The 26,496-nt window shown below is 46.0% G+C and overlaps 1 protein-coding gene across 2 annotated transcripts in view; it reads right to left on the bottom strand.

Annotated features, from left to right (window-relative positions):
* The window catches only part of LOC309330844 (tRNA (32-2'-O)-methyltransferase regulator THADA-like), a 59,635-nt gene extending 33,977 nt beyond the window's left edge, over positions 1-25,658 (bottom strand). Inside the window, exons 1-12 of one of the 2 annotated variants that reach the window (XM_081842729.1) lie at positions 25,417-25,658; positions 22,665-22,839; positions 21,163-21,252; positions 17,384-17,411; positions 16,108-16,256; positions 13,797-13,919; positions 10,981-11,152; positions 8,833-8,975; positions 6,992-7,067; positions 5,860-5,996; positions 4,185-4,382; positions 789-1,497 (exon numbers count right to left, since the gene is read on the bottom strand). In XM_081842729.1, the coding sequence (XP_081698855.1) occupies positions 789-1,497; positions 4,185-4,382; positions 5,860-5,996; positions 6,992-7,067; positions 8,833-8,975; positions 10,981-11,152; positions 13,797-13,919; positions 16,108-16,256; positions 17,384-17,411; positions 21,163-21,252; positions 22,665-22,839; positions 25,417-25,643 (2,227 nt within the window). In that variant the 5' untranslated portion in view covers positions 25,644-25,658. The remainder of the gene's footprint in view (positions 1-788; positions 1,498-4,184; positions 4,383-5,859; positions 5,997-6,991; positions 7,068-8,832; positions 8,976-10,980; positions 11,153-13,796; positions 13,920-16,107; positions 16,257-17,383; positions 17,412-21,162; positions 21,253-22,664; positions 22,840-25,416) is intronic. The other variant, XM_081842730.1, reaches the window with a different exon arrangement.
* Between the last annotated feature and the right edge of the window lie 838 nt (positions 25,659-26,496).

The raw sequence follows: 26,496 nt of genomic DNA, 5'->3' as shown, positions 1-26,496 counted from the left end.
AGGACCAGTGGTCAGGGATGATGGGAGTTATAGTCCCCAAACATCTGGAGGGCCGGGTTTGCCTATGCCTGCTTTAGAAATTGCCCGGCCCCTTAGCCAAAGACCACCTTTGTAACACGCTCCATACTCCATACGGTACCTTTGCCTCCAGATTGCCAGAAAGAGCAACAAACAGTGCATTCAAGCCAGCTGCAATCCAGCCTCCTGCCCAACAGCTGTGGAGCGGGGTAGCACAGCAGCAGCAGCAAGAGCTCCTAGGTGCCATTTTGGAGCCCATAGGGTGTTAGGTTTTTTTTTAAAGCCCTTAAAGCCTTTATTTCTGGACTCTTTGGCCTCTAGGGAGGGTCTCCTCACAAGCCACAGGGACTTTCCAGCTTTATCCTGCCACTTCTGGGATGGAACTGAATTATTTACTGATTTCGCGGCACCAACCACATGCGAGTTGGGAGTTGCCTGTACAGTGGTACCTCGGGTTAAGTACTTAATTCGTTCCGGAGGTCCGTTCTTAATCTGAAACTGTTCTTAACCTGAAGCACCACTTTAGCTAATGGGGCCTCCGGCTGCTGCTGCGCCGCCGGAGCACAATTTCTGTTCTCATCCTGAAGCAAAGTTCTTAACCCGAGGTACTATTTCTGGGTTAGCGGAGTCTGTAACCTGAAGCATATGTAACCTGAAGCGTATGTAACCCGAGGTACCACTGTATTTAAAAACGTGAGATGAGCAGGGGGCGCATTTGGTCTGGCATTCTGTTCTCACATAATAGGTGTGTGGAGAATGGGTCAACTCACCCACGGCTTGCCCCAAAGTTGTTTCCGGATCCTTCCCGCCACAGTGTTCCTTCTTGTCCGATTCCTGCTTCCGTAGCAGGGCAAGAGAGCTGTCCCTCAGCCGGACCAGGGCCTTCTTAACCATGGTTTGGAGGAGCTGCCGGAAAGACGAGGAATCGCAGTTCAAGCTCAGCGGCAAAGCTTCCTTCAGGAGTTGGGCCTCCATCTTGGACAAGGGCTGGTTGGTCCTGGGGGCGGAGCAGAGGAGGCTCAGCGCCGCCAAGCGGACGTTCTCCTCTTTGGAGAAGAGGCAGGAGGGGAGCCTTTCGAGGGTCTCCGCATTGGAGGGGAAGGCCCCCGAGATGGTCCTCTGGGCATTCAGCAAGGCAATCCAGGCCCGCAACTTAGAGGGCTCCCTGCTCCTAAAATTCTCGTCCAACAAAGAGTAAGAGGCAGGGAAAACTCGCAAGGTCCAGCCCAGGAGATAGTTGGAGGCGTTGCTCTGGAGGGAAGGACAGGGAGAGGTCAGGGCGCTGGAGAGGACCGCAAGCCAGCAGCGGCCCCAATCCCGAGCCAGCTCTTCCTCTGGGACCTGCTCCCGCCTCTCGGCCCAAACTTTGCGCTGCAGCTGGAGGATCATTTTGTACAAATCGGAGGCGGCAGGGCACAAGTGGTTGGTCGACAGGCAGTTCAAGAGGTGCTGCGGGAGATCTGTGTATGCATCCAGAACCTGAGCAGAACGGAAGGGAAAAGGAAGATTCAGGAGATGGCAGGATGTCAGGGGTCTTTACACAAACACAAGAGAAGGTCACCAAACGGCACGAAACGCAGGAAGCTGCCTTGTACTGAGCCGGGCCCTTGCTCAGTGCTGGCAAAAAAGATGTAATAATAATAATAATAATAATAATAATAATAATAATAATAATAATTATTTTTATTTATATCCCACCCTCCCCAGCTGAAGCCGGGCTCAGGGCGGCTAACAACACCAAAATAGTGCAACATTCTAAAAACATTATAAAAATTAATTAAAATCAAATTGACGGCAACCATAAACTAAAGTTCTATAAAGATTGCCAAGGAGGCTGTGCCTGTAGTGATCAGGTGGGATTACTATGAGGAATTATAACAAATATAGAGTAAGCCATCTGTGTCAGCAATGAAAGTATTGCGTTGACTGGGTTTGAACTATTTTGATATGATTCTTGATCAATCCACACCTCCGCATCCCTATTCCATTTCTCTTGCTTGACCCTCACGTACACTGCCAGTCTTCGCCAGGTAGGCATCCTGGGTCATCAAAGACAGTGGGCAGTTTCTTTGAAGTAGCTTTTCTGATATGTTAATCTTAGGATGTTAATCTTAGGGCCAGGAAACAGATCTCACCTGAAGGTAATAATGATCACTGTCTTCCTGGCCATCCTTCTTATCATGTATATTGCTTGTTTATGACCTCAGGGGTTGCCAAATGCACTCCTTTGTAGTTCTGTTTTGTTTACCCCAGAAATATGTGTGCTTAATTAGTTTTGGTAGTCTAACTTTGTCCCCACGTGGGGTCTGTTGAAATGCTCAGAAGAAATCTGATTGGTTCTTATGAAAACTCTGTAAAAAGTTCTTTTGTGAATAAAACGACCTGGGCTGAGGGGTAGAGGCAGAGATTATTATACGCATCCTTCCCAGAGTCTTGCTGGTTCAAGCCTCTGTGTGTATTCTTATTAATCAGAGTTCAATCGTTCCTTTACTTTGGGAACGCCTCAAAAGAGAGTAAGATTCCAAGGCCTGGATTAAGGAGAAACAGGAGAAGCTGCCTTATCCTGTCAGATCCCTGGTCCATCTGGCTTAGTATCGACTGCACTGGCTGACAGCAGCTCCCCAGGTGTGATAGGAATTTTATGGTCTTAGATATATGGTAATGTTCATAAGTGTACCAACCAAGCACATACATAGATCAGCACAGGAAGGCCAACCTGGAACCATTTTGATTCCTAAACTGACCAAATCTTTTCTCTGCAAGGTCAAAATGGAGGAGCCTCCCCATTGTCTTTTCCTTCACAAATCCTGTCTTAAGGGTATGTCTGTGTTTGAATAGGGTGTGAGCCTGTGACCTGACCCAGGAACTAAGTATTTATCATTACAAAAGACTGGCCAGGCTCCCCAGGCAATCCAATCAAGTAACCTGCCAGACAGGAGATAAACAAGGACAGGAGAAAAACAACATTCAAATTTTCTGTTTTAGACCGCCTTTTTTGTGATGTAGGTATGATGTATCTGAGGGGTGGTCTTAGGTTACACCCCTTCTGTGATGTATGTATGATGTTTCTGGGGATGGTCTTGATCTTGTTGTTGTTTAGTCGTTTAGTCGTGTCCGACTCTTCGTGACCCCATGATCTACAGGGTGGGGATTTCAGGTCTTGATCTACAGGGTGGGAATTTCAAAAGTCTTTATAAGGCCTCGCGCGCCATTTTTCTGGGTTCTTCCTCTCTTCTGTGGGTGAGGGGAGCACCCTGTTGCAACAGATCAATAAAGATCAAGCTTACTAGCTGCTTTGCTTCTCAATATTCTCTGGTTGGCCTCTGTTATTCTCCCCCACCAATAGGGAACCTATGTAAGGACTCTATATGAGCTCTTGGATACCCCATAAGGGAAAAGGGCAATTTTTGTTTATAACACAGGGTTTCAGGCAAGGATTCTCTCCCAGGTCTACCTGAGATGCTGGGGCCTTCTGCATGCAAAGCAGGTGTTCTGAGCTATGCCCCACTGCTAAAGTCAATTTGATCTGTAAACACTGAAAGTGGTTATTGATTTAATTCAAATGTTTCCTAAACTTGGGTCTCCAGCTGTTTCTGAACTACAATTCTCATCGTTCCTGACCACTGGGTCCTGCCAGCTAGGGATGATGGGAGTTGTGGTCGAAAAACAGCTGGAGGACCCAAGTTTGGCAAACTCAGTTGTAACAATACAGTGGTACCTCGGAAGTCAAACAGAATCTGTTCCAGAAGTCCGTCCGACTTCCAAAACATTCGGAAACCAAGGCGCAGCTTCCAATTGGCTGCAGGAACGTCCTGCTGCCAATCGGAAACCGTGTTGGACGTCTAGGTTCCAGAGGACGTTTGAGAACCGGAACAATCAGTTCTGGTTTTTGATCGTTCGGGAGCCGAAACGTTCAATTCCCAAGGCGTTTGAAAACCAAGGTATGACCATACAATCTGTTACAGCGCTGATGCATAGAAACACACAGGTGAAATAGGCTCGTGTTATGGCACGTAGGAAAGCAGTAAAAAAAAGAGAAAGGTTTTGGTGGGTTTTGTTTTTAAGAAATTAACGAAGAGGGCAATTTCCATCTCCAGCTACCTGACCCTTTCAGAGTATTATGGGCTGAGCTCTGCACTCACACACCAACATCATCCCCCCCTTACCTTTTCAGGACCCAGGTAGGGCAGAACCGAAATGAGAGGAAAATACCGGGCTCTGGCCTGCCAGGGCATAAGGATGACTCTCTGGAGGAAGTGCCCATAGAGGGGTCTCTCCAGGTCCTCAAAGCGATCACACTCTAAGCTGTAGATCTCCAGGAGGAGCTGGAAGGAGCTGTGGATGAAATCAGACACCCCTTCCACCTGAACAGTGTGGGCAGAGGAGGGGTGGGAAAGTAACATTATTATGTACGAATCATAGAATCGTAGGGTTGGAAGGGACCACAAGGGTCATCTAGTCCAACCCCCTGCAATGTAGGAATCTTTCTGCCCAACGTGGGGCCCAAAGCCACAACTTTCTAGCAATCTGATATTAAGAGTTTTGTGCTCCATTGACTGAGCTATCCCCTGCTGCAGCCCAGAGTGGATAAAAATCAATGACTTTTTTATTTAAAAAATTAAAAATTGGATTTTTTTTTATTCAAGTAAGTTTTTTTATCAGATTTTATAAAATTTAAATTGGATTTTTAAAATAAAATGCTTTTGGAGGAAAAATCTTTCTATAGTTTTCTATTTAAGTTACATTATAGTCCAAAGGCTATTCATCAGGAAATAAGGATTTGTTTTAACTTTTTCATGTGTGCTAAAACTCAGTCTGAGGGTTTGTTTGTTTTTAATGTTGTTTACCCACATCAGTTAACAAACATGGAGACATATGCTGTAATGTTATAGTTCTAGTTACATTAATTGTTCGAATTCTTATTAAGGACGTGATTATTTTTCTACTTCCAATAAAGTACAGCAGAAAAGTTGTCCAAATATAAACAGTTAACTTATTAAACCTCACAATAATTTTTGTAATTATCTGTCTATGTATTTCTAATAGTATAACCAAATCAGTAGTTTTGATATAACTGTAAAAACTACAGTGGTGCCCCGCAAGACGAACGCCTCGCAAGACGGAAAACCCGCTAGACGAAAGGGTTTTCCGTTTTGGAGGCGCTTCGCAAAACGAATTTCCCTATGGGCTTGTTTCGCAAGACGAAAATGTCTTGCGAGTTCCTGCGGGGTTTTTTTCCTTCTCCCCCCCCTTTCCTAAGCCGCTAAGCCGCTTATCAGCTGATCCGCTGATAAGCCGCTTAACAGCTGATCGGTAAAACCCGCTAAACCGCTAATAGCGCTAATCCGCTAACCTGTCAATGGGCTTGCATCGCAAGACGAAAAAACCGCTAGACGAAGAGAATCGCGGAACGGATTAATTTCGTCTTGCGAGGCACCACTGTACTCTGAAAATTTATTATTCCAAAAATGAAACCTTTATCTGGTTGTAAATATTAAATTATACCAGCAAGAATGAGTTTTTCTGGAAAAAAATGATCTAAATCAAGTCTTACTGACTTGTGATTTAAATCATGATTTAAATAGTGATTTAAATCTATTTGATTTAAATCAAATCAACCCTGCTGTAGTCCAACAACATCTGGAGGGCCCCTCATTGAATACCCTCTGATCTAGGTGGTACCCTTGACTTTTGGTCTGCTTAGCTCTTGCTGTTGCACGAGGTTGTTTTTGTTGAATATAGGTGTTTGGGTTTCTTAAAAACTAATGTTAAGTCTCCTCTGCGGGTGCAGCTTTGACAGGATACAAGAAGGCCCAGGTGAAATGAAAAAGGTACCATTACCGGGCTCTCTGCATTGTTCCAGAGGAACTGGGTCAGTCTCTCGAGAAGTCTAGATTGGTCAGCCAGCACCCGGCTCCTCTTCCCTTCCCAGATCTCCTCCAGACTTTTTCGGACGCGTCGAAGCCATAGAGAAAACACTGCAAACGGAGGTCCAGGCTAATCACACCAATGACAACCACTTCCTTGTTCTGCATACGCAATGTTTTAAAAGCAGGAATGGGGAACCTGTGGCTCTCTGGGTGTTGCTTCAACTCCAGCTCCCATCAGCCACAGTTGGCATAGACTGTGGAGGATGGAAGTTGTAGTCCAGAAAACTCTGGCGGGTCATAGGTTCTCCAATGGCCTCAGCCCAGTCTTCCTGAAGGAGCGTCTCCACCCCCATCGCTCAGCCCACAGACTGAGGTCCAGCTCTGAGGGCCTTCTGGCGGTTCCCTCGCTGCGAGGAGTGAGGTTACAGGGAACCAGGCAGAGGGCCTTCTCAGTGTTGGCGCCCTCCCATCAGATATCAAGGAAAAAGACAACTACGTACAGTGGTGCCCCGCAAGACGAACGCCTCTCAAGACAGAAAACCCGCTAGACGAAAGGGTTTTCCGTTTTGGAGGTGCTTCGCAAAACGAATCTCCCTATGGGCTTGCTTCGCAAGACAAAAATGTCTTGCGAGTTCCTGCGGGGTTCCCCCCCCCCTTTTCTAAGCCGCTAAGCCGCTTATCAGCTGATCCGCTAAGCCGATAAACTGCTAAAAGCCGCTAAGCCGCTAATAGCGCTAATCCGCTAAGCCGTCAATGGGCTTGCTTCGCAAGACGAAAAAACCGCTAGACAAAGAGAATCGCGGAACGGATTCTTTTTGTCTTGCGAGGCACCACTGTATCTGATTTCTAGGAGACATCTGAAGACAGCCCTGTTTAGGGAAGTTTTTAATGTTTGATGTTTTATCGTGTTTTTAATATTCTGTTGGGAGCCGCCCAGAGTGGCTGGGGAAATCCAGCCAGATGGGTGGGATATAAATAAATTAAAAAAAAATAAAAACAATAATTATTATGAAACTAAGATGCTTCTTTCCTGGTTGAGAATTGGGTCTCCTTTGGCTGCGACCATCTGAATTGGATAGATGACTTCAGGGCAAACCACCTACCTTGGAAGCAGTAGTAATCCGGCTCCTCCATCAGGACCAAAAGAGCTGGGAACAAGACATCCAGCAACAGACAAGCCTGCGGAAGAGGGCATTAGGGCTGTGATTTAGCTGCATTTCCTGCACGGCAGGCGGTTGTTTGAGATGAGTCCCTTCCCAACTCTACACTCCTACGATTCTATAGGGGGAAAATGGTGTGTGGGGTGGAAGGAAGCAATCGCAGTACAGTGGTACCTCTGGTTATGTACTTAATTCGTTCTGGAGGTCCGTTCTTAACCTGAAACTGTTCTTAACCTGAAGCACCACTTTAGCTAATGGGGCCTCCTGCTGCCGCCGTGCATTTTTTGTTCTCATCCTGAAGCAAAGTTCTTAACCTGAGGTACTATTTCTGGGTTAGCGGAGTCTGTAACCTGAAGCGAATGTAACCTGAAGCGTATGTAACCCGAGGTACCACTGTATATTTTTTCAGGCCCAGTATTAAGAAAAGCCAACAAAAATCATGCATCTCTCTCAGGGAAGGAGGCAGAAAAAAGGCCTCAAAATGAGAAAAAAAACAGGGCATTTTAATAACAAGACGGTTGTTTTTTTAATTATTGTTACATTTACACCCCACACCGTTCCTGCAAAGTGGCATCCACACAGTTCTCCCTCTCATCCTCAAAACAACCCTGAGAGGTAGGCTAGGCTAAGAGGCAGTGACAGAGCACTCTTCTCCCCAGGCTGTGAGGGAAAATGGTGAAAACAGGTTCTTTATGGACAGAGTGATTTTTGCAGCTGTTGTTAAAGTTGCAAAACAACGAAGCACGGGATGGAGGGATGGAGAAATTTCTGAAACAGCAATGGGATATCAGCTCCACCCAAGGCATGAAGGAGAACAGCAACAACTGGGAAAAGATAGACATAATATTTTACAAGGAAAGGAAGAAACACCACGAACAGAATAATTGTCACACACAGGAAGAACAAGGATATAGTTTGAGTGCCTCACTTGTAGTTTTTAGAAATTTAATGTGTCAACACAAATAGATGTTATTAATATTGCAGTTGCTGTGTAAGGGATCATTATTCTACACGGAATGTAATTGAAATTAGTAAGATTTCGGAATGCAGAAATAAAAGGGGGGGGGAATCAAACCATCAATTCTAGCACACAGGAGGCCACCTAAAATATACAATTCGGCATTTGAATGATTGGTATTAGTAATTGTATTATAATTTGGTATTGTTATAATGAGGCTATTTTGGGAGTGGGGGCTGTGGGTTAAACCACAGAGTCTAGGACGTGCCGATCAGAAGGTCGGTGGTTTGAATCCCTGCGACGGGGTGAGCTCCTGTTGCTCAGTCCCTGCTCCTGCCAACCTAGCAGTTCGAAAGCACGTCAAAGTGCAAGTAGATAAATAGGTACCACTCCGTCGGGAAGCTAAACGGCATTTCCGTGCGCTGCTCTGGTTCGCCAGAAGTGGCTCAGTCATGCTGTACGCCGGCTCCCTCGGCCAATAAAGCGAGATGAGCGCCGCAACCCCAGAGTTGGTCACGACTGGACCTAATCGTCAGGGGTCCCTTTACCTTTTAATGAGGCTATGTATTATTGGATGGTAATTGAAAATTAATAAAAATTATTATATAAAAAAGAAAGAGGCAGTGACTAATCCACAACTCTGTGAGCTTCATGGCTGAGTGGGGATTCAAACGCTGGCCCCCCTGGCCTAGACTCTTACTTGCCATCGCACAGGTTGCTGGCCTTAACTCTACCAAGACGGACCACCCTTGCCCCGAGCACCTGACGCTTACCAAATTTTGCCTCTGGGTTTATGGAAGAGCAGAAGTTCTTTCCTCAAGCCTACCTCTTGCGTGGTATCATCCAGACGGCAGCTCAGGATCTCCTTCCTGCAACAGGCTAACAAGCCCCGGGTAAGTACCACCCTCTCCAGTCCATCCGGGCTCCAAGGAGGTCGGGGCACACGGAGCGTGCCAAACCAGCATTCTCCTGGTCACAGAAAGAAATTTCTCCAGAGTCAGTCAAAGGAATCTGTCCTCATGTTGGCTCAGATTCACAGAGCGGCATTTCCATCTTGTTTCACTTTTAATTTGCACACCGCCCTTCTGTATACACAAGGCGTTTTACAAGCTGAAGGAACCGAGAAAGGTCACGCATCTCAGAACGATCTGACCCACGACAAAAATGTTGTAATAAAAAGCATAACTTTAAAATAAACGACTTATATATAAAAAAGTAATATTCAATAATCCACCAGAATATAATAGTACAAAATAGAATCAAATATCAGCAAATTAAACAGAAACACACTCTTAAGAATTACGCTACTTTCTAAACTATAATCAATAAAAATAACAGCAAGTCATAGCACATGAAATAACACAATACAAGCTGAGAAGCAAAATTTTATATGTATATATATGTGTGTATATATATATATATATATATATATATGTGTGTGTGTGTGTATATATGTGTGTGTGTGTGTGTGTGTATATATGTATACACAGACACACACCGTATTTTTTGCTCTATAAGACTCACTTTTTCCCTCCTAAAAAGTAAGGGGAAATGTGTGTGCGTCTTATGGGGTGAATGCAGGCTGCGCAGCTGTCACAAAAGCCAGAACAGCAAGAGGGATTGCTGCTTTCACTGTGGAGCGATCCCTCTTGCTGTTCTGGCTTCTGAGATTCAGAATATTTTTTTTCTTGTTTTCCTCTTCCAAAAACTTGGTGCGTCTTGTGGTCTGGTGCGTTTTATAGAGCGAAAAATACAGTACACACACACACACACACACACACACACACAAAATATCCCTTAACTCCTCTTTTCCCAGCTGCTTCTGCTGTTTCTAGAGTCATGGTCTGGCACAGGCTTCTAGGGCTGGGGCAAGAAATGTGGGAAAAGCCATTGCCTGGTGTCCAGCACAAAGTCTCTCTCCCCAGCATTATCTGTGCTGGGTTCCTGCGCCATTAACAAGCTGAATTGACCAAGGCTACATTCACAAGGCAGGCTGTTCTGTTCCCCTGATATCCCCCTAACTAACCGATGTGACAGCCACTTCCAGAAACAGAGTGTCAGGATGCTGTCAGCGGCTTCCTTCTGGTTGCCCAGGGAAAGTATTAAAACAAGGGAAAGTTTCTTACCATCCTTTTATATTTCAATATTACAGAGAGAGGCTATAGAACCCAACCTCTTGGATAATGGCGTTGTTCTGAGTAAATCTCCACCCCCGTCTCTCTCACTTCCTCATTCATCTCCTCTACGGGTGCTGCTATGAGCCCTCTCTCTTTGAGCTCTTTGCTCTCCTACTTTTAAGGCTCGCCGGGTTCTGGGAGATGGAGGGTCTGGAATGCTTTCTAGTGACGTGTCAGACGGGTGTTGTTCCGACTCTCCCATGATTTCCCAACTTTTCCCCTCATCTGCCTCTGAGCTGTGACCTCCCTTGAACCCCTCTTGTAAATCTATACAGTGGTACCTCGGGCTAAGAACTTAATTCGTTCGGGAGGTCCGTTCTTAACCTGAAACTGTTCTTAACCTGAGGTACCACTTTAGCTAATGGGGCCTCCCGCCGCGCGATTTCTGTTCTCATCCTGAAGCAAAGTTCTTAACCCGAGATACTATTTCTGGGTTAGTGGAGTCTGTAACCTGAAGTGTATGTAACCTGAAGCATCTGTAACCCGAGGTACCACTGTACTATCTTCCTCTTCCCCCTCCCAGGAAGGCGAAGGATGGGGAGGTGGTCTCCGCCATTCCTCCTCCTCTGCCACTTAGTGGAATATGACACACATTTACTGCTCCTTTCTGCATTCATTGCAAACATTTGTTTTTTTCTGGAAGCAAACACAGAAACGAGCACTAAACGCATTTTATTTACAGACACAGGACACTTAGGAGATTCATTTGCAGTCAAACAGATCAAGACAAGCTCACAGGCACACAAGTCGAAACACAGAGCAATTTGTGCAGCAAGGAAAGCGACGTCTGAACGCACCTTGGTGGCTGGCTGCTTTGGGATCTTGTCTCTGCTCAACGGAGCAACCACTGAGGTCCAGAAGTTGATAGAGACCCAGGACAGCCATGGCTCCTCTCTGGGGCTCTGGCGCTGTGTTGACCAGCATGCTCACAGCAGTAGCAGCCAGTAGCCGAGTGTCCTTGCAGGTTTCCTATGGCGAAGGTAAACCCCGTGAACAAAAATGGTTTCTCAGACCAAAGCTCACAATTTGGAAAAGATCTTATACAAAATAAAGAAAAACTTTTTAATCTAAAATGTGAAGGTAAAGGGACCCCTGACCATTATGTCCAGTCGTGACCGACTCTGTGGTTGCGGCACACATCTCACTTTATTGGCCGAGGGCGCCAGCGTACAGCTTCCGGGTCATGTGGCCAGCATGACTAAGCCGCTTCTGGCGAACCAGAGCAGCGCACGGAAACGCCGTTTACCTTCCCACCAGAGCGGTTCCTATTTATCTACTTGCACTTTGACATGCTTTCGAACTGCTAGGTGGGCAGGAGCAGGGACCGAGCAACGGGAGCTCACCCCGTCGCGGGGATTCGAACCGCCGACCTTCTGATCGGCAAGTCCTAGGCTCTGTGGTTTAACCCACAGCGCCACCCGCGTCCCAATATCTAAAATGTACGATATGTTATTAGACTGGGAAACAAAAGACAAACTTGTCAAAGCCTCTATGACGCATTGCGCAATAGATACAGGACATAATATAAATGTTAATCTCTGAGGAAAACTTTGAAAGAGCGATCTGAAGTTTACAGCATGTTATTCCTGGAACCACTTGAAAATGATTTGCAGATGGTATTTAACTCTGAGTTGGCTGGCTAAGATGTATAAGACTGAATCAGATAAGTGCTGGAGATGCAAAGAGGTTCTTTCATATGTGGTGGACATGCAAAAGGGCAAAAGAATATTGGGAAATAATTTATAATGAATTGAAAAAAATGTTTAAAAATAATGGAATATTGAATGATTTATGTAAAATATGCAGGGATTTATGTTATGCAAAATGAACCATGGAAAGAAAAAAAGGGAAGTCATTGATATTTTAAGGTTGTTTAAATGAATATTCTAAATTATAAAACAGAAAATTTAATAAAAATTATATACTGTACAGTGGTACCTCGGTTTTCGAGCGTCACAGAAGCCTAACGTTTTGGTTTTTGAACGCTGAAAACTGGAAGTAAATGCTTACATTTTCGAATGCACCTCGGAAGTCGAATGGTTTCCACTGCATGTTTTTCAATTTTCTCTACTGAAATTGAAATTCTCCCTTTGCACCTTGATTTTCAAACGTTTCCGAAGCTGAATGGTCTTCCATAATGGATTACATTCGAAAACCGAGGTACCACTGTATATAAAACAAGAATATCTTGTCTACTCCTTCTTTTACAGATATAGCCAAACAACTTTTAGAATTGCAGACCTGAGGGAGGGGATTTTTAAATGCTTGCTAATCCTGCACTTACTTGATGCAGAGATAAAGGGTTTGTAGCCAACTAAATCCCACTCAGAGTAGACCCAATGCAATTAACGGACCCAATGCATTTACCGCATTTATATCTCATCTTTCCCTCCAAGTTGCTCAAGGCTGCATACATAATTCTCTCCCTCCTTGTTTGACCCCCACAACAACCCTGTGAGGTAGGTTAAAAGGCTGTGACTGGCCCCAAGGTGACCCAGTGACCTTCTTCATGGCCAGGTGGGGATTTGAACCCTGGTTTCTCAGATCTTAATCTAACACTCTAACCACCGCACCATGCAGGTAGTGTTGTATTGACTGTGTGGTGTTGTAGAGCCAGTATGGTGTAGTGGTTAAGAGTGGTGGACTCATAATCTGGTGAACCAGGTTCGATTCCCCGCTCCTCCACATGCAGCTGCTGGATGCCCTTAGGCCAGTCTCTCAGCCCCACTCACCTCACAGAGTGTTTGTTGTGGGGGAGGAAGGGAAAAGGAGATTGTTAGCCGCTTTGAGACTCCTTAGGGTAGTGATAAAACGGGATATCAAATCCAAACTCTTCTCTTCTTCACTGGTGTTTTGCATTATGCTGCCTTGTAATGCTCCCTGATTTTATTTATATTTATGTACATGAGTTAGTGTTTAAGTATTTTATTGTATGAATCATTTGACACAGTTCTATTGAAGCGTGTGTGTAAAGCACGCCTTGATTGACAAGGGGGGTGTTCAATGCAGAATGAGTGGGTCTACCTCTTTACCCTGGCCTGTTAACAACAGAGATCTAGGTTTGCAAGACAAGTCTCTGTTCCCATGATTGCAGTTTAAATATTTTTAATAACTGAATTTTTAAACTGGTGTAACCAAGGGACACGGGTGGCGCTGTGGGTTAAACCACAGAGACTAGGACTTGTCGATCAGAAGGTCAGCGGTTCGAATCCCCGCGACGGGGTGAGCTCCCGTTGCCCGGACCCTGCTCCTTCCAGCCTAGCAGTTCGAAAGCACGTCAAAGGGCAAGTACATAAATAGGTACCGCTCCGGTGGGAAGGTAAATGGCGTTTCCGTGTACTGCTCTGGTTCTCCAGAAGCGGCTTAGTCATGCTGGCCACATGACCTGGAAGCTGTACGCCGGCTCCCTCGGCCAATAAAGCGAGATGAGCGCCGCAACCCCAGAGTTGGTCACAACTGGACCTAATCGTCAGGGGTCCCTTTACCTTTACCTTTAACCCACCCTGCAACCTGCGTGTGAAAGGCAGGTAACAACAACGTTTTATTTTGGTTTTGGTTTTTTAAAAAGGAGACCGCACAGGACTAAAAGCCAGACCAGTTCATAAACAGGTACCTTTCCCACAATGCTTTTCAGCAGAGAGCTCAAAATCCTTTGAAGGGTTTTGCTGTTCTCGGTTCCTTCCCACGCAAGGGGCAAAATCTCTTCCGGCATCCACTTGAAAAGCTGCAGGCACACCTAGAGAGGGAACAGAGAGCACAAAGCGTATCAAGATGGCTCGTTTGCTTCTGCTCAATGCAATCCATATTGGACTCTGAAGTCAGCCCTGCTGCGCTCAATGGGGCTTGGAACCCAGGTAACAGGATGCATAAGATTGTGGGCCCGGGCCCTAATTTGTCATGGGAGCTTGTTTCCCCACCAAAACCTCCACCACCTGCCCAACACACGATGTCATAAGTGACTGCCAAGGCAGAATCAGGAGCCTTGAAAGCGTGCTCCTGAATATTCACAGGCAAGCAGGGTTTGCTGTCACTGCTGAAAGAGACAGCAAGCCCTGCTTAGATCGACTTGGATCGTCCTTTGCAATGTGGCTGCACAGGTTTGCAGAGGAACCTGGCTGGAAAAAGTTTCCCGTGCCCAAAGAATCAGATTTTCCAAGTTTTAATTTTTTTGTTTTTTCTGCCCCTGTCATGTTTCATTTGGTTCGCTTGCCCAAGTCCGCTAGAGCTGTCATCTGTCATACGCTCTGTCATCTATGCTCTGATAGGAATTGTACTCTGTATTGCGTTGATGGAGGAGGGTGGGAGGTCTGGTGCTTGAAGGCCCTGGGTGAGTGCTCATGGCTGTAAGAATTCCAACCATGATACAGTGAGGGGGGGAAAGTATTTGATCCCCTGCTAAATTTGCGAATTATTGCACCAACTGCTGTCACCTTCTCATCAAGCTGCTTGGCAATAGTTTTGTAGCCTAGTCCAGCCTTGTGCAGGTCTACAATCTTGTCCCTGACATCCTTGGACAGCTCTTTGGGTCTTGGTCATGGTGGCTACTTTGGCATCTGCTGGATTGATCGCTTCTGTTGACAGGTGACTTTTGTACAGGTACTGTAACGAGCTGGGATTACAGGTAAAACCTTTCCCTTACAGCAGCTGCTTCTCATCTCAGCTCGTTACATAGAGTGAAGATACCAGGTAGCCTGACATCTGGCTGGTCGATAGGGGATCAAATACTTCTTTCACTCATTATAATGCACATCAATCTCTGACTTTGGTCTTCTGGGTTTCTGGGGGTTTTCCTGTTTGTTATTCTGTCTCTCCAGCTACGATAAACCTACCATTAAAATTATGGGCTGGTCATTTCTTCATCAGAAGGCAAACGGGCAAATTTAGCAGGGGATCAAATACTTTCCCCCCCTCACTGTACCTTTTCCCATCATATCAACACACTGAATTAGCAGGAGATGCCACAGTGAGCAGAATTAGGCTTCGTATGCACTATGCAGTGGTACCTCGGGTTAAGTACTTAATTCGTTCTGGAGGCCTGTTCTAAACCTGAAACTGTTCTTAACCTGAAGCACCACTTTAGCTAATGGGGCCTCCTGCTGCTGCCGCACCGCCACTGCACGATTTCTGTTCTCATCCTGAAGCAAAGTTCTTAACCCGAGGTACTATTTCTGGGTTAGTGGAGTCTGTAACCTGAAGCATATGTAACCCAAGGTACCACTGTATAGCAGAGTTTCCCTGTCATGGAATTCTACTCAGTATTGATCCCGAGCAGATTCCAATGTATAGTTAGCGGAGTAACAACTTAAACACATTGCAGGATTCCCAAACAATAGACCAGAGGCAATTGTATTTCATCCAGCAGAGCTTTACTGCTACTGAAGGCAAATGAGCATATAAGTAATGGTCACAAATCCAATACATTCAGGATTGGCACTGCAGCAGACTTAACTTAAAATTATAATAACTTACAATAAGTCTAAACCTCAATGCTAAGCATACAATGTACAGAACACTACACCAGAAGGAAAGAGAGATGGAAAAGCGTGAAACCGAGGCTCCTTCTGGCCTTACTTTTATAGCCAGCATGACCTTAACAGAAGAGATAACGGAACCAGTTTAAGCCAGCAGTACTCAGCTTCTCTGAAGGAATAAGCCAAACATCACAAACCTTCTTCTTGTTTCTTTCACACAGAGAAGCCTCCAGACCCCTCTTGAATTAATTAGAATAGGAAAGATCTCTACTCATCAGATCAATACTTTCTGCACTAAGAAATGCAAACTTGGTTCTCCAGCTGTTGTCAGACTACAACTCCCATCATCCCCGTCTAGCAGGACCAGCGGTCAGGGATGATGGGATTTGTAGTCCAAACCCCTGACATATAGGATGACAGCTTAAAGCACTGGGGAGAAGCCCCATTCCTTACCTTCACGGTGACATAATGCCACTCCTCATTCCCGGCTACCTGGTCCTGCGTGATCACATCAAACGTGGCAGCGATGCATCTCAGGAGATGCACCAGGTTACTCCTCCAGTAGCGTCGTCCTGGCACACTCCCCTCAACAAACATGCACACTGCGGAGTAAGGAACCATTGCTATGGCTTCGTTGGGTGCTTAAAAGAATCCATTTAAAATGTGCCCCCCTGAATTAAAGAAATTTCATACTTGCAGACGTTAATGGCACAAGCATGCCCAAGATACGCCGGGATGAAAGAGTTTGGGTTTGGTGGATCTTGGACTTTCTCAGCTGAGCTGGGGCTCAGCTGGGGATACATGTGTGCAAGTCCCTTGCCCTGGTTCAGCCGGGGCTCAACCATCAGAAATTAATGGGGTGGTAATTAAACCGGCAAAATTAATCCAGAGGAAATCTACAAAAAGGAGTGTGCTGGGGGCAAAGTCTTAACAATTGCCTAAGAAACATTGGCCTAAATTATTCTGCTTCCTGTGGTTATGATTGCTCTAGGAGTCTCCAGATACAGTGGTACCTTGGTTCTCAAACTTAATCCATTCCGGAAGTCTGTTCCAAAATCAAAGCGTTCCAAAACCAAGGCACACTTTCCCATAGAAGAGAGGTGAACAGCAAGAACAACAACAACAACAACAACAACAACAACAACAACAACAACAAGCTGACTCTCTCTCACTGGAAAATGTGCAGCCTCTCAAGACTAGGAGATAAGATAAGGTGAATTTGCAAAAGGCTCAATGGTTGAGGGATAAGGGGGCTAGGAGACGAGAGGGCAGAAGTGACTAGAGGGAAGTGGGCGGAACCTTAATTGGGAGCACCTGCACTCTGAGAAGGGTTGCTTGTTCTTTTGCTGCGTTCATTAAACACTTCTATTACTGGTAAGAGACTGCTTTCTCGTTGCACTGCTTATTTATGGCCAAGGGAGGAGGAAGCCAAGCCCCCAAAATCTGACACCAACCAGATATGCAGGGGAAGCTTGGTACTGAGAAGCATAAATGTGCATTGAATTATATTGGTCTGTTCATTCATCCAATTTAAACTGTACATAAGACAATGTGGTACAGTCCTCGAGTCTGAGCGGGGGACTGCACCACATCCCGGCATGACCGTTGAATTGCTTCCGGCACATGCAAATTGAGCACTTCAGGGACAAAATGCCCTAGCTGGTTGTGTCCCTCTGGTACAAAAAAAACAGGGCAGTGAGCCCAGGGTAGGTGGAGTTTGGAAACTAACCTGTCTGAAGTGATCCAGGAGGCATTGCCTGAAAGAAGGAAACAAGCATGTTACATAAAAAAAACATAGGAAGTTGCCTTACACCAAGTCAGAACACTGGTCCACCTAGCTTTATATTGTCTAAAAATTTTACACATCACCTGGGAAGACAGGTGAACTAATGCCAACGTACTTGGAAGAAGCAAAGATCACCAGTGTCGAAGCAATGATTCTTCAACATCAGCTTCGTTGGACTGGTCATGTTGTGTGGACGCCCAATTATCGTCTTCCAAAGCAACTACAGTGGTACCTTGGTGTCAGGGAACTGCAGGCAGCAAGGGAGGAAAGAACTAGAGGATAAAGGGAACGATCTCCACTGCTCAGTACTGAGTCCTCCTCAGAAGACAGAGAAGAGGATAGTGAGTCTGGGGAGGAAGGGGTGCTTCAGAGAGAGGGGGATCCACGTCACAGGGGAAAACGGAAGGGGCTGAGCCGTTGGCTCTGTTGGTCTCGAGGGAGAGGGAAAAGAGAAAGTACCGTATTTTCCGCTTCATTGGACGCACCAGACCATAGGACGCACAGGACCATAGGAGGGGGAGAACAGGGGAAATTTTTTTTTTCTTGTTCTCCCCCTCTAAAACAAGGTGCGTTCAAGGTACATTCACCAGAGCTTGTGGGGCTGGCGGTGGGGGGAAGCGCTGCTTTCCCCCACCGCCAGCCTCAAAGATCCCTGAAGCCTTTGGAGCGCAGCGCCCCACTGCCCTGCAGAGGCTTTGCGCGGAGCCGTCCCCAAGCTAGAGCAGCGAGACGGAGCCCTCCGTCTCACTGTTCTGGATTGGGAACAGCCTTGCTAGCTTCTGCAGTACAGAGGCTTTGCATGCAGCCGTCCCCAAGCTAGAACAGCGAGACGGAGCGCTCCGCAGTGCTCCGTCTTCCTGTTCTGGCTTTGGGCTTAGCGGCGCAGCCTGCATTCGCTCTATAGGACGCACACACATTTCCCCTTAATTTTTGGAGGGGAAAATGTGCGTCCTATAGAACAAAAAATACGGTAGTTAGAGCAACACGTCATGAGAGACGGGTCGCTTTGTTTATTCTGCATGTAATCTTGTCAGAAGGAAATAAAGAAATGGAATTTATGGCTGGCTGGCGGGAGTGTTTCTCTGCTAAGTGCAGCAACACATGCAGCTGGCTAGCTGACACTTGGGTTAAGTACTTAATTTGTTCCGGAGGTCCGTTCTTAACCTGAAACTGTTCTTAACCTGAAGCACCACTTTAGCTAATGGGGCCTCCCTCTGTCACCGCTGCACTATTTCTCTTCTCATCCTGAAGCAAAGTTCTTAACCCAAGGTAATATTTCCGGGTTAGCGGAGTCTGTAACCTGAAGCGTATGTAGAAGAAGAGGAGTTTGGATTTGATATCCCGCTTTATCACTACCCTAAGGAGTCTCAAAGCGGCTAACATTCTTCTTTCCCTTCCTCCCCCACAACAAACACTCTGTGGGGTGAGTGAGGCTGAGAGACTTCAGAGAGGTGTGACTGGCCCAAGGTCACCCAGCAGCTGCATGTGGAGGAGCGGAGATGTGAACCCGGTTCACCAGATTACAAGACTACCGCTCTTAACCACTGCACCACACTGGCTCCCTGAAGCTTATTAAACCTCCCAACTGGCTCCCTGAAGCGTATGTAACCCAAGGTACCACTGTACTGTATTCCGAACTTAACAATGGAAAGCATAATGCTGGAGGTCAATAAAAGAGGCTTAAAGACTTTCTAAGGCAAATCTAAAAAAAAAAGTAGTATAAACACCGACAACTGGGAAACACTGGCCTGCGAGCACTCCAGTTGGAGAACAGCCTTTACCAAAGGTGTCGTGGGCTTTGAAGACACTTGAACTCAGCACGCAAAGGAGAAACGTACTAAGAGGAAGGCACACTTGGCAAACCCTCACTGTGACCAACTCCCGCCTGGAAACCTATGTCCTCACTGTCGAAGGAGGTGTGGATCCAGAATTGGCCTCCACAGTCGCTTACAGACTCACTGTTAAGACCGTGTTCATGGAAGACAATCTTACTTGACTACGAGTGACAGACAAAGAAGAAGAAGATGTTGTCTAAGCTGATGGGAAGCAGCTCTCCAGGATTCTCACCCAGCCTTTACCTGGAGATGCCAGGGATCAAAACTTGGACCAGCTGCATGCAAAGCAGACGTCCTGTTCAGGAAATAAGGCCCTGCCCAAACAAGCGATGGGAGAACACCAGCCTGGACCATTGGTCATGCTAGCTGGGACTGATGGGTGCTGCAGTCTTGCAACATCTTGAGGGCACCAGACTGGGGAAGCCTGTACAGTGGTACCTTGGGTTAAGAACTTAATTCGTTCTGAAGGTCTGTTCTTAACCTGAAACTGTTCTTAACCTGAAGCACCACTTTAGCTAATGGGGCCTCCTGCTGCTGCCGCGCCGCCGGAGCACGATTTCTGTTCTCATCCTGAAGTAAAGTTCTTAACCCGAGGTAATATTTCTGCCTGCAGGTTGTCTCGCCAGAGTGGTGCATGCTCTGGTTATCTCCCGCTTGGACTACTGCAATGCGCTCTACGTGGGGCTACCTTTGAAGGTGACCCAGAAACTACAACTAATCCAGAATGCGGCAGCCAGACTGGCGACTGGGAGACCATATAACACCAGTCTTGAAAGACCTACATTGGCTCCCAGTACGTTTCCGAGCACAATTCAAAGTGTTGGTGCTGACCTTTAAAGCCCTAAACGGCCTCGGTCCAGTATACCTGAAGGAGCGTCTCCTCCCCCATCGTTCTGCCCGGACACTGAGATCCAGCACCGAGGGCCTTCTGGCGGTTCCCTCATTGCGAGAAGCAAAGCTACAGGGAACCAGGCAGAGGGCCTTCTCGGTAGTGGCGCCCTCCCTGTGGAACGCCCTCCCATCAGATGTCAAAGCGATAAACAACTACCTGACATTCAGAAGACATCTGAAGGCAGCCCTGTTCAGGGAAGTTTTTAATATGTGACATTTTAGTGTATTTTTCATCTTTGTTGGAAGCCGCCCAGAGTGGCTGGGGAAACCACTGGGGCGGGGTACAAATAATAAATTATTATTATTATTATTATTAGAGTTAGCGGAGTCTGTAACCTGAAGCGTATGTAACCCAAGGTACCAATGTAGTTGGAGACAGGCTGATCTTCCCTTGTTGGCATTCTTTCTTGAATGGCATGTGGTGGGGCTACCTATGAAGGTGACCTAGAAACTACAACTAATCCAGAATGCGGAAGCTAGACTGGTGACTGGGAGTGGCTGCTAAGACCACATAGCACTGGTCCTGAAAGACCTGCATTGGCTCCCGGTATGTTTCCGAGCACAATTTTGGTGCTGACCATTAAAGCCCTAAACAGCCTCGGTCCAGTATACCTGAAGGAGCATCTCCACCCGCATCGTTCAGCCTGAGGTCCAGCTCCGAGGGCCTTCTGATGGTTCCCTCCCTGCAAGAAGTGAGGTTACAGGGAACCAGACAGATGGCCTTCTCGGTAGTGGTGGAACATGCTTCCATCAGTTGTCAAGGAAATAAACAACTATCTGACTTTTAGAAGACATCTCAAGGCAGCCCTGTTTAGGGAAGTTTTTAATGTTTGATGTTTTATTGTGTTTTTAATATCCTGTTGGAAGCCGCCCACAGTGGCTGGGGAAACCCAGCCAGATGGGTGGGGTATAAATGATAAATGATGATGATGAAGAAGTAAACAATGCCTGAAGAAGGTGATATTTTCAAGAGGGTGAAACAAAACTTTCTCTCACCTCCTCGTCTTCAGCCAGGCTGGCCATGCACCTATTCAGCTGCTCCGTGACCAAGGATCCATTGTTCCCTTCCGACAGTTTTGCAACAATCTAAGGGAGAAGAGGGAATCAATCCTGGACATATTACAGCCACATTCATACCCACGACAATACCACTTTAAACAGCCATGAGAAGAATTAGGGGAGCTGTAGTTTGTTCCGAGTGCACAGAGTTGCTATAAAAAACAACCTGTTCCCTTCAAAGAACTACAATTCCCAGAGTTCCATGGGAAGAGGAATTGTAGCTCTGGGAGAGGAATGTCTTTGGACATTTCTGCTTCTTTGAAGTCAAGGGTTATTATCTCTTCCTCTCCCCCCCCTCCATCAACTAGGGTTGCCAGGTTCCTAGACGCTTCGTTGGCCATTTTAAGAGAGCAGGGCAAGAGGCACAGCTGGGTCCGCTGTCCAATGCCTGGCTGAAAGCAAGAAAATGACCTATACAGTGGACGCTCGGGTTGCGAACATGATCCGTGCAGGAGGCACGTTCGCAACCCGCAGCGACGCGTCTGTGCACACGCTGCTTGCGATTCAGCGCTTCTGCGCATGTGCAAAGCGAAAACACGCAACTTGAAGCGTCTATAATCCAAGGTATGACTGTATATTAAAGAAGGCTGATCGCCGAAGAATTTATGCTTTTGTCTCAGTAGTCTGCGGTGTCCTGTCTGTAACCTTTGTCTCTGAGACCTTTTGTCTCCTTCGTCATACACTGTGCAAGCGGAAAATGACGCGGTGGAAACAGGCGCCAAAATAACTTTGTACCACCCCTCAATCTTGGGATTGGAAGATGTGTAAAGGTCACAGCCCAAAATGTATCTGCCTGGTTTGCATGTTTGTCTCAATAAAAGGAGGCTCCACAGGGCCGGCCAGCCGCTCGCATGGAGCCCACCTGTGCTCAGCTCACCTGCATTATCAACTCCTGCCTCATGTCCATCACTTCAAGAGGTGACATGATAGAACTTTATAAAATTATGCCCGGCATGGAGAAAGTATACAGAAGAAAAGTATTTCTCCTTCTCTCAAACTATAACTCAGGAGACATCCAATGCACTTGAATGCTGGAAGTTTCAGGACAGATAAAATAAAGGACTTTTTCACGCAGCGTATAGTTAAACTATGGAACTCCCTCCCACTGCAAGCAGCAACAGACACCAAGAAGGATGGCTTTTAAAAGGACTGGGCAAATTCCTGGAGGAGAGGACTATCAGCGGCTACTAGGCTCTGGGCAAGATAAAGAGACTAAAATAATCATAATAATCATAATCCGAGTTGCTGGAAACCACCCGATGGGAAAGGGCTCTTGTGCTTCTGTACTAAATAGGCCATTGGCCTGATCCAGCCAGCTCTTCTGGTGTTTCTTTTAAAGCTGTTCAACGTGGAGTCCATCCCAACTTCTCATGACAGGGGGTTCCGCAATTCATCCATGCGTTGTGCTGCCAATGAATTTGATTTGCGGATGAGCACACCTTCTCAAGTCGATGGAAAGCACTGGAGCTCGCCGTCTCCATCTGACAAGCGAGCACGCAGCGGAGCAGAGGCAGAAAATCCTCGCGGCTCCATTCCCCCAGTCCTTCGCTTGCTTGCACCAACTGCTGAAAAGCCTCCTCCAGGTTTTTCTCTCGACATCTCTTCACAGAACCTCTGAAAAATATCAAAGACCAGCATAATTAGCAGCTGTGTTTGTGTGTGTGTGTGCGCGCGCAAGCTTTATAAATGGCATGCATTTTACACAAGTGCGCTTCGCGTGATGTGTTCTTATGATGACACATTTTCTACCTGTGTTTTTATGCTTTTAAATATGTTGCAAGTCAGTTGGGGACCTTTTCATTTAACAAGCAACTAAAAAGTTCAAATCAATAATAATAATCATTATTACTGGTCGTTCTCCGATTTGGCGAGGCTCATTGAACAGCCACAAGCTGAACTTGTGTCGTCAACCCGGTCTTGTGGAACTCCCTGCCAATTGATTCTGCAAGCACCTTCTGCTCTCAGACGCCTGCTGAAAACTGCAGGCAACTAAAGAAGACATCTTTTCATAGCAGTTAACCAGTTTCCAATTTATTTATTTTTATTCTATGGCTTTATGTATAGACCGTTGCAAGCCGCTCTGATACGTTTCTCATCAGCAGCGGTAAATAGATATTTGCATATCCTAATCAATAGATAAACAATAGTTCATTGCCTATTTTATAATTCTTATATGGTTTTTATTGTATGGGTTTGCATAGAACTGCTGCTAACCACTCTGATACGTATATGCAACTATCTGCATAAATAATGATAAAAAGCTCATTTCTAGTTTTAAAACTCTTACACGGTTTGATGTCATGATGTTTTTAAAATATATTTTTATTAAAGATTTCTTAGTTTACAAAAACACATGCACTGTCTCTTTTTTCAAGTTGCGTTTTCTACAGATCAGTTTCATTCATTGTGAGACATTAGTGTTACACAATGACATAACAACTGCAAAAGGGCAGTAGATAACATTTGTAATATGCTTGTTCCTTGTAAAGTACAGTACAGTACAGTGGTGCCCCACAAGACGAACGCCTCGCAAGACGGAAAACCCGCTAGACGAAAGGGTTTTCCGTTTTGGAGGCGCTTCGCAAAACGAATTTCCTATGGGCTTGCTTCGCAAGACGAAAATGTCTTGCGAGTTCCTGCGGGGTTCCCCCCCCCTTTTCCTAAGCCGCTAAACCGCTTATCAGCTGATCCGCTAAAAGCCGCTAAACCGCTAATCCGCTAAGCTGTCAATGGGCTTGCTTCGCAAGACGAAAAAACCGCTATATGAAGAGCCTCACGGAACGGATTAATTTCGTCTTGCGAGGCACCACTGTATACAGTTTAGGGGTCCCCCCCCTTTATTTTCCTTTCTACACGGATTCTGTTTCTTTCTTCTTCTCTTTTATTTACATCTCACCATGTTTAGTGCACATGTAATTATGTACAGTACTTTTTGACCTTTCAGTAAATATAATAATTATTTTATTTATAATAAAATAAAAACATTTTAAATATGCTTGTTCTTGTTGTTGTTGTTGCGTGCATGCACAGACACACAGGGCCGCATTTAGGTTTGATGAGGCCCAAAGCTACGGAAGGTAATGGGGCCCTTTATATGTCCAGCTGTCCTTTGCCAACAACAAATTGTCGCTGGTTTTTGTGTTGAATATATGCTATATGGTAACTTATGGACCTAATAGGTATCTAAAGCCATTTGCACATAACAAAATATGTATTTTATCAAAGTAATTGTTGAACTGAAATACAATTAAGAAGTACATTAATACTAAAAAAAAAAAATCCTTCCAGTAGCACCTTAGAGACCAACTAAGTTTGTTATAGGGACGCGGGTGGCGCTGTGGGTTAAACCACAGAGCCTAGGGCTTGCTGATCAGACGGTCGGCGGTTCGAATCCCTGTGACGGGGTGAGCTCCTGTTGCTTGGTCCCTGCTCCTGCCAACCTAGCAGCTCGAAAGCACATCAAAGTGGTCCAGTCGTGGCCAACTCTGGGGTTGCGGTGCTCACCTCACTTTATTGGCCGAGGGAGCTGGCGTACAGCTTCCGGGTCATGTGGCCAGCATGACTAAGCCGCTTCTGGCAAACGAGAGCAGCGCATGGAAACGCCGTTAACCTTCCCGCCAGAGTGGTACCTATTTATCTACTTGCACCTTGATGTGCTTTCGAACTGCTAGGTGGGCAGGAGCTGGGACTGAGCAACGGGAGCTCACCCCGTCGCTGCCGACCTTCTGATCAGCAAGTCCTAGGCTTTGTGGTTTAACTCACAGCGCCACCCGCATCCCATTCTCTGGTTGGCCTCTGTTCTTTTCTTCTACCCATAGGGAACCCACTTAAGGACTCTATATGGGCTCTTGGATACCCCATAAGGGAAGAAGGGCAGGTTTTGTTTACAGCACTGTACGTAGGTTTTATTTTATTTGTTTTTTTATCTTAAATTTTGAAAATGTACATCCAGGTGTTTCTTGGAGGGGGGCTAGAGAGCTGGAACCTAAGCTATAGCTTGTTTAGCTTATACGTAAAGCTTATATGCATAACTGTCAACTTTCCCCCCTTTTTAAGGGAAATTCCCTTATTCCGAATAGTATTCCTCGCAAGAAAAGGGAAAAGTTGACAGCTATGCTTATACGTCACACACACACACACACACACACAAATATTTTGCAAAAAGCCACGTGCATCCTCAGCCTTACTTACCCTGCAAACTGCCTGAGTTTCTCCAGGACCAAGAGCAAAGCCTGGCAGGTGTTCCTGGCACCTTCCTCCTGCCCCAGAGCCTTATAATGCCTCAGGCAGCTCTCCAGCTCCTGCTCTGCGCTCATGGTCCTCGCGGGACCGGGAAGAGCCAAGGCTGATCCCAGGAATCCCCTTGGCACATCTGCAAAAACTCCAGCATGGAGCAAGCAGGAAGAGGCTTCTGCCATAGAGCGCGCAGCACAGAGCGGAGCCACTTCGGGGGCTCTCCAGCGCCATCTAGCGCTCGCACGGCAGCTCTGCTCCTGACCGCTCTTCCTACCGTTGGAAGATGCCTTGCCGTCAGACGAACGGTCCACCTAGCTCAGTGCTGTCCGCACGGGCTGGCAGCAGCAGCAGCAGCAGCAGCAGCAGCAGCCGCTCCCCAGGGTTTCAGGGAGAGAATAATATATTGAGGAGGCCGGGGGCCGGACCCGGGATCCTTCTGCATGCAAAGCAGAATTTCCACCCTTCTCAATTTTCATTTTTTAAAAAAACAATATTTATTAAAGTTTTAAAAGTTACTAAAAGAAACGAAAGAGAATTAAACATAACAATACAATACAATACAAAAACAAAAATACTACATATACATAACAAAAACAAATCAAAAACGATAAAAAAAAATATCCAATACTTTCAATGTTGTTAACATTCATTTACTTGTTTCAGCGACCTCCTCGCACCTCCCTTTTTTGTATTCCACTTCGATTAACATTCCACCCTTCTCAGTTTTCAAAGTAAGCCTTTCCTTTATTATGGACGCAGGTGGCACTGTGGGCAGGGAAGCTCAGGCCTGAGGGCCACATTTGGCCCTCCAAATATTTATATCTGGCCCTTGGAACTTTCCCCAGACACATCCACCCTCCGCAGGCCACATCTCTCTCCAACTCTGCTTTCCAAATAATAATAATAATAATAATAATAATAATAATAATAATAATTTATTTGTACCCCGCCCATCTGGCTGGATTTTACCAGCCGCTCTGGGTGGCTCCCAACAGAATATTAAAAACACGATAAAACATCAAAAATTAAAAACTT

Source organism: Podarcis erhardii, assembly GCF_964252035.2.
Source record: "Podarcis erhardii genome assembly, chromosome: 15".
Taxonomy (NCBI): domain Eukaryota; kingdom Metazoa; phylum Chordata; class Lepidosauria; order Squamata; family Lacertidae; genus Podarcis; species Podarcis erhardii.
This window is presented reverse-complemented; position numbering and strand designations above follow the sequence as displayed.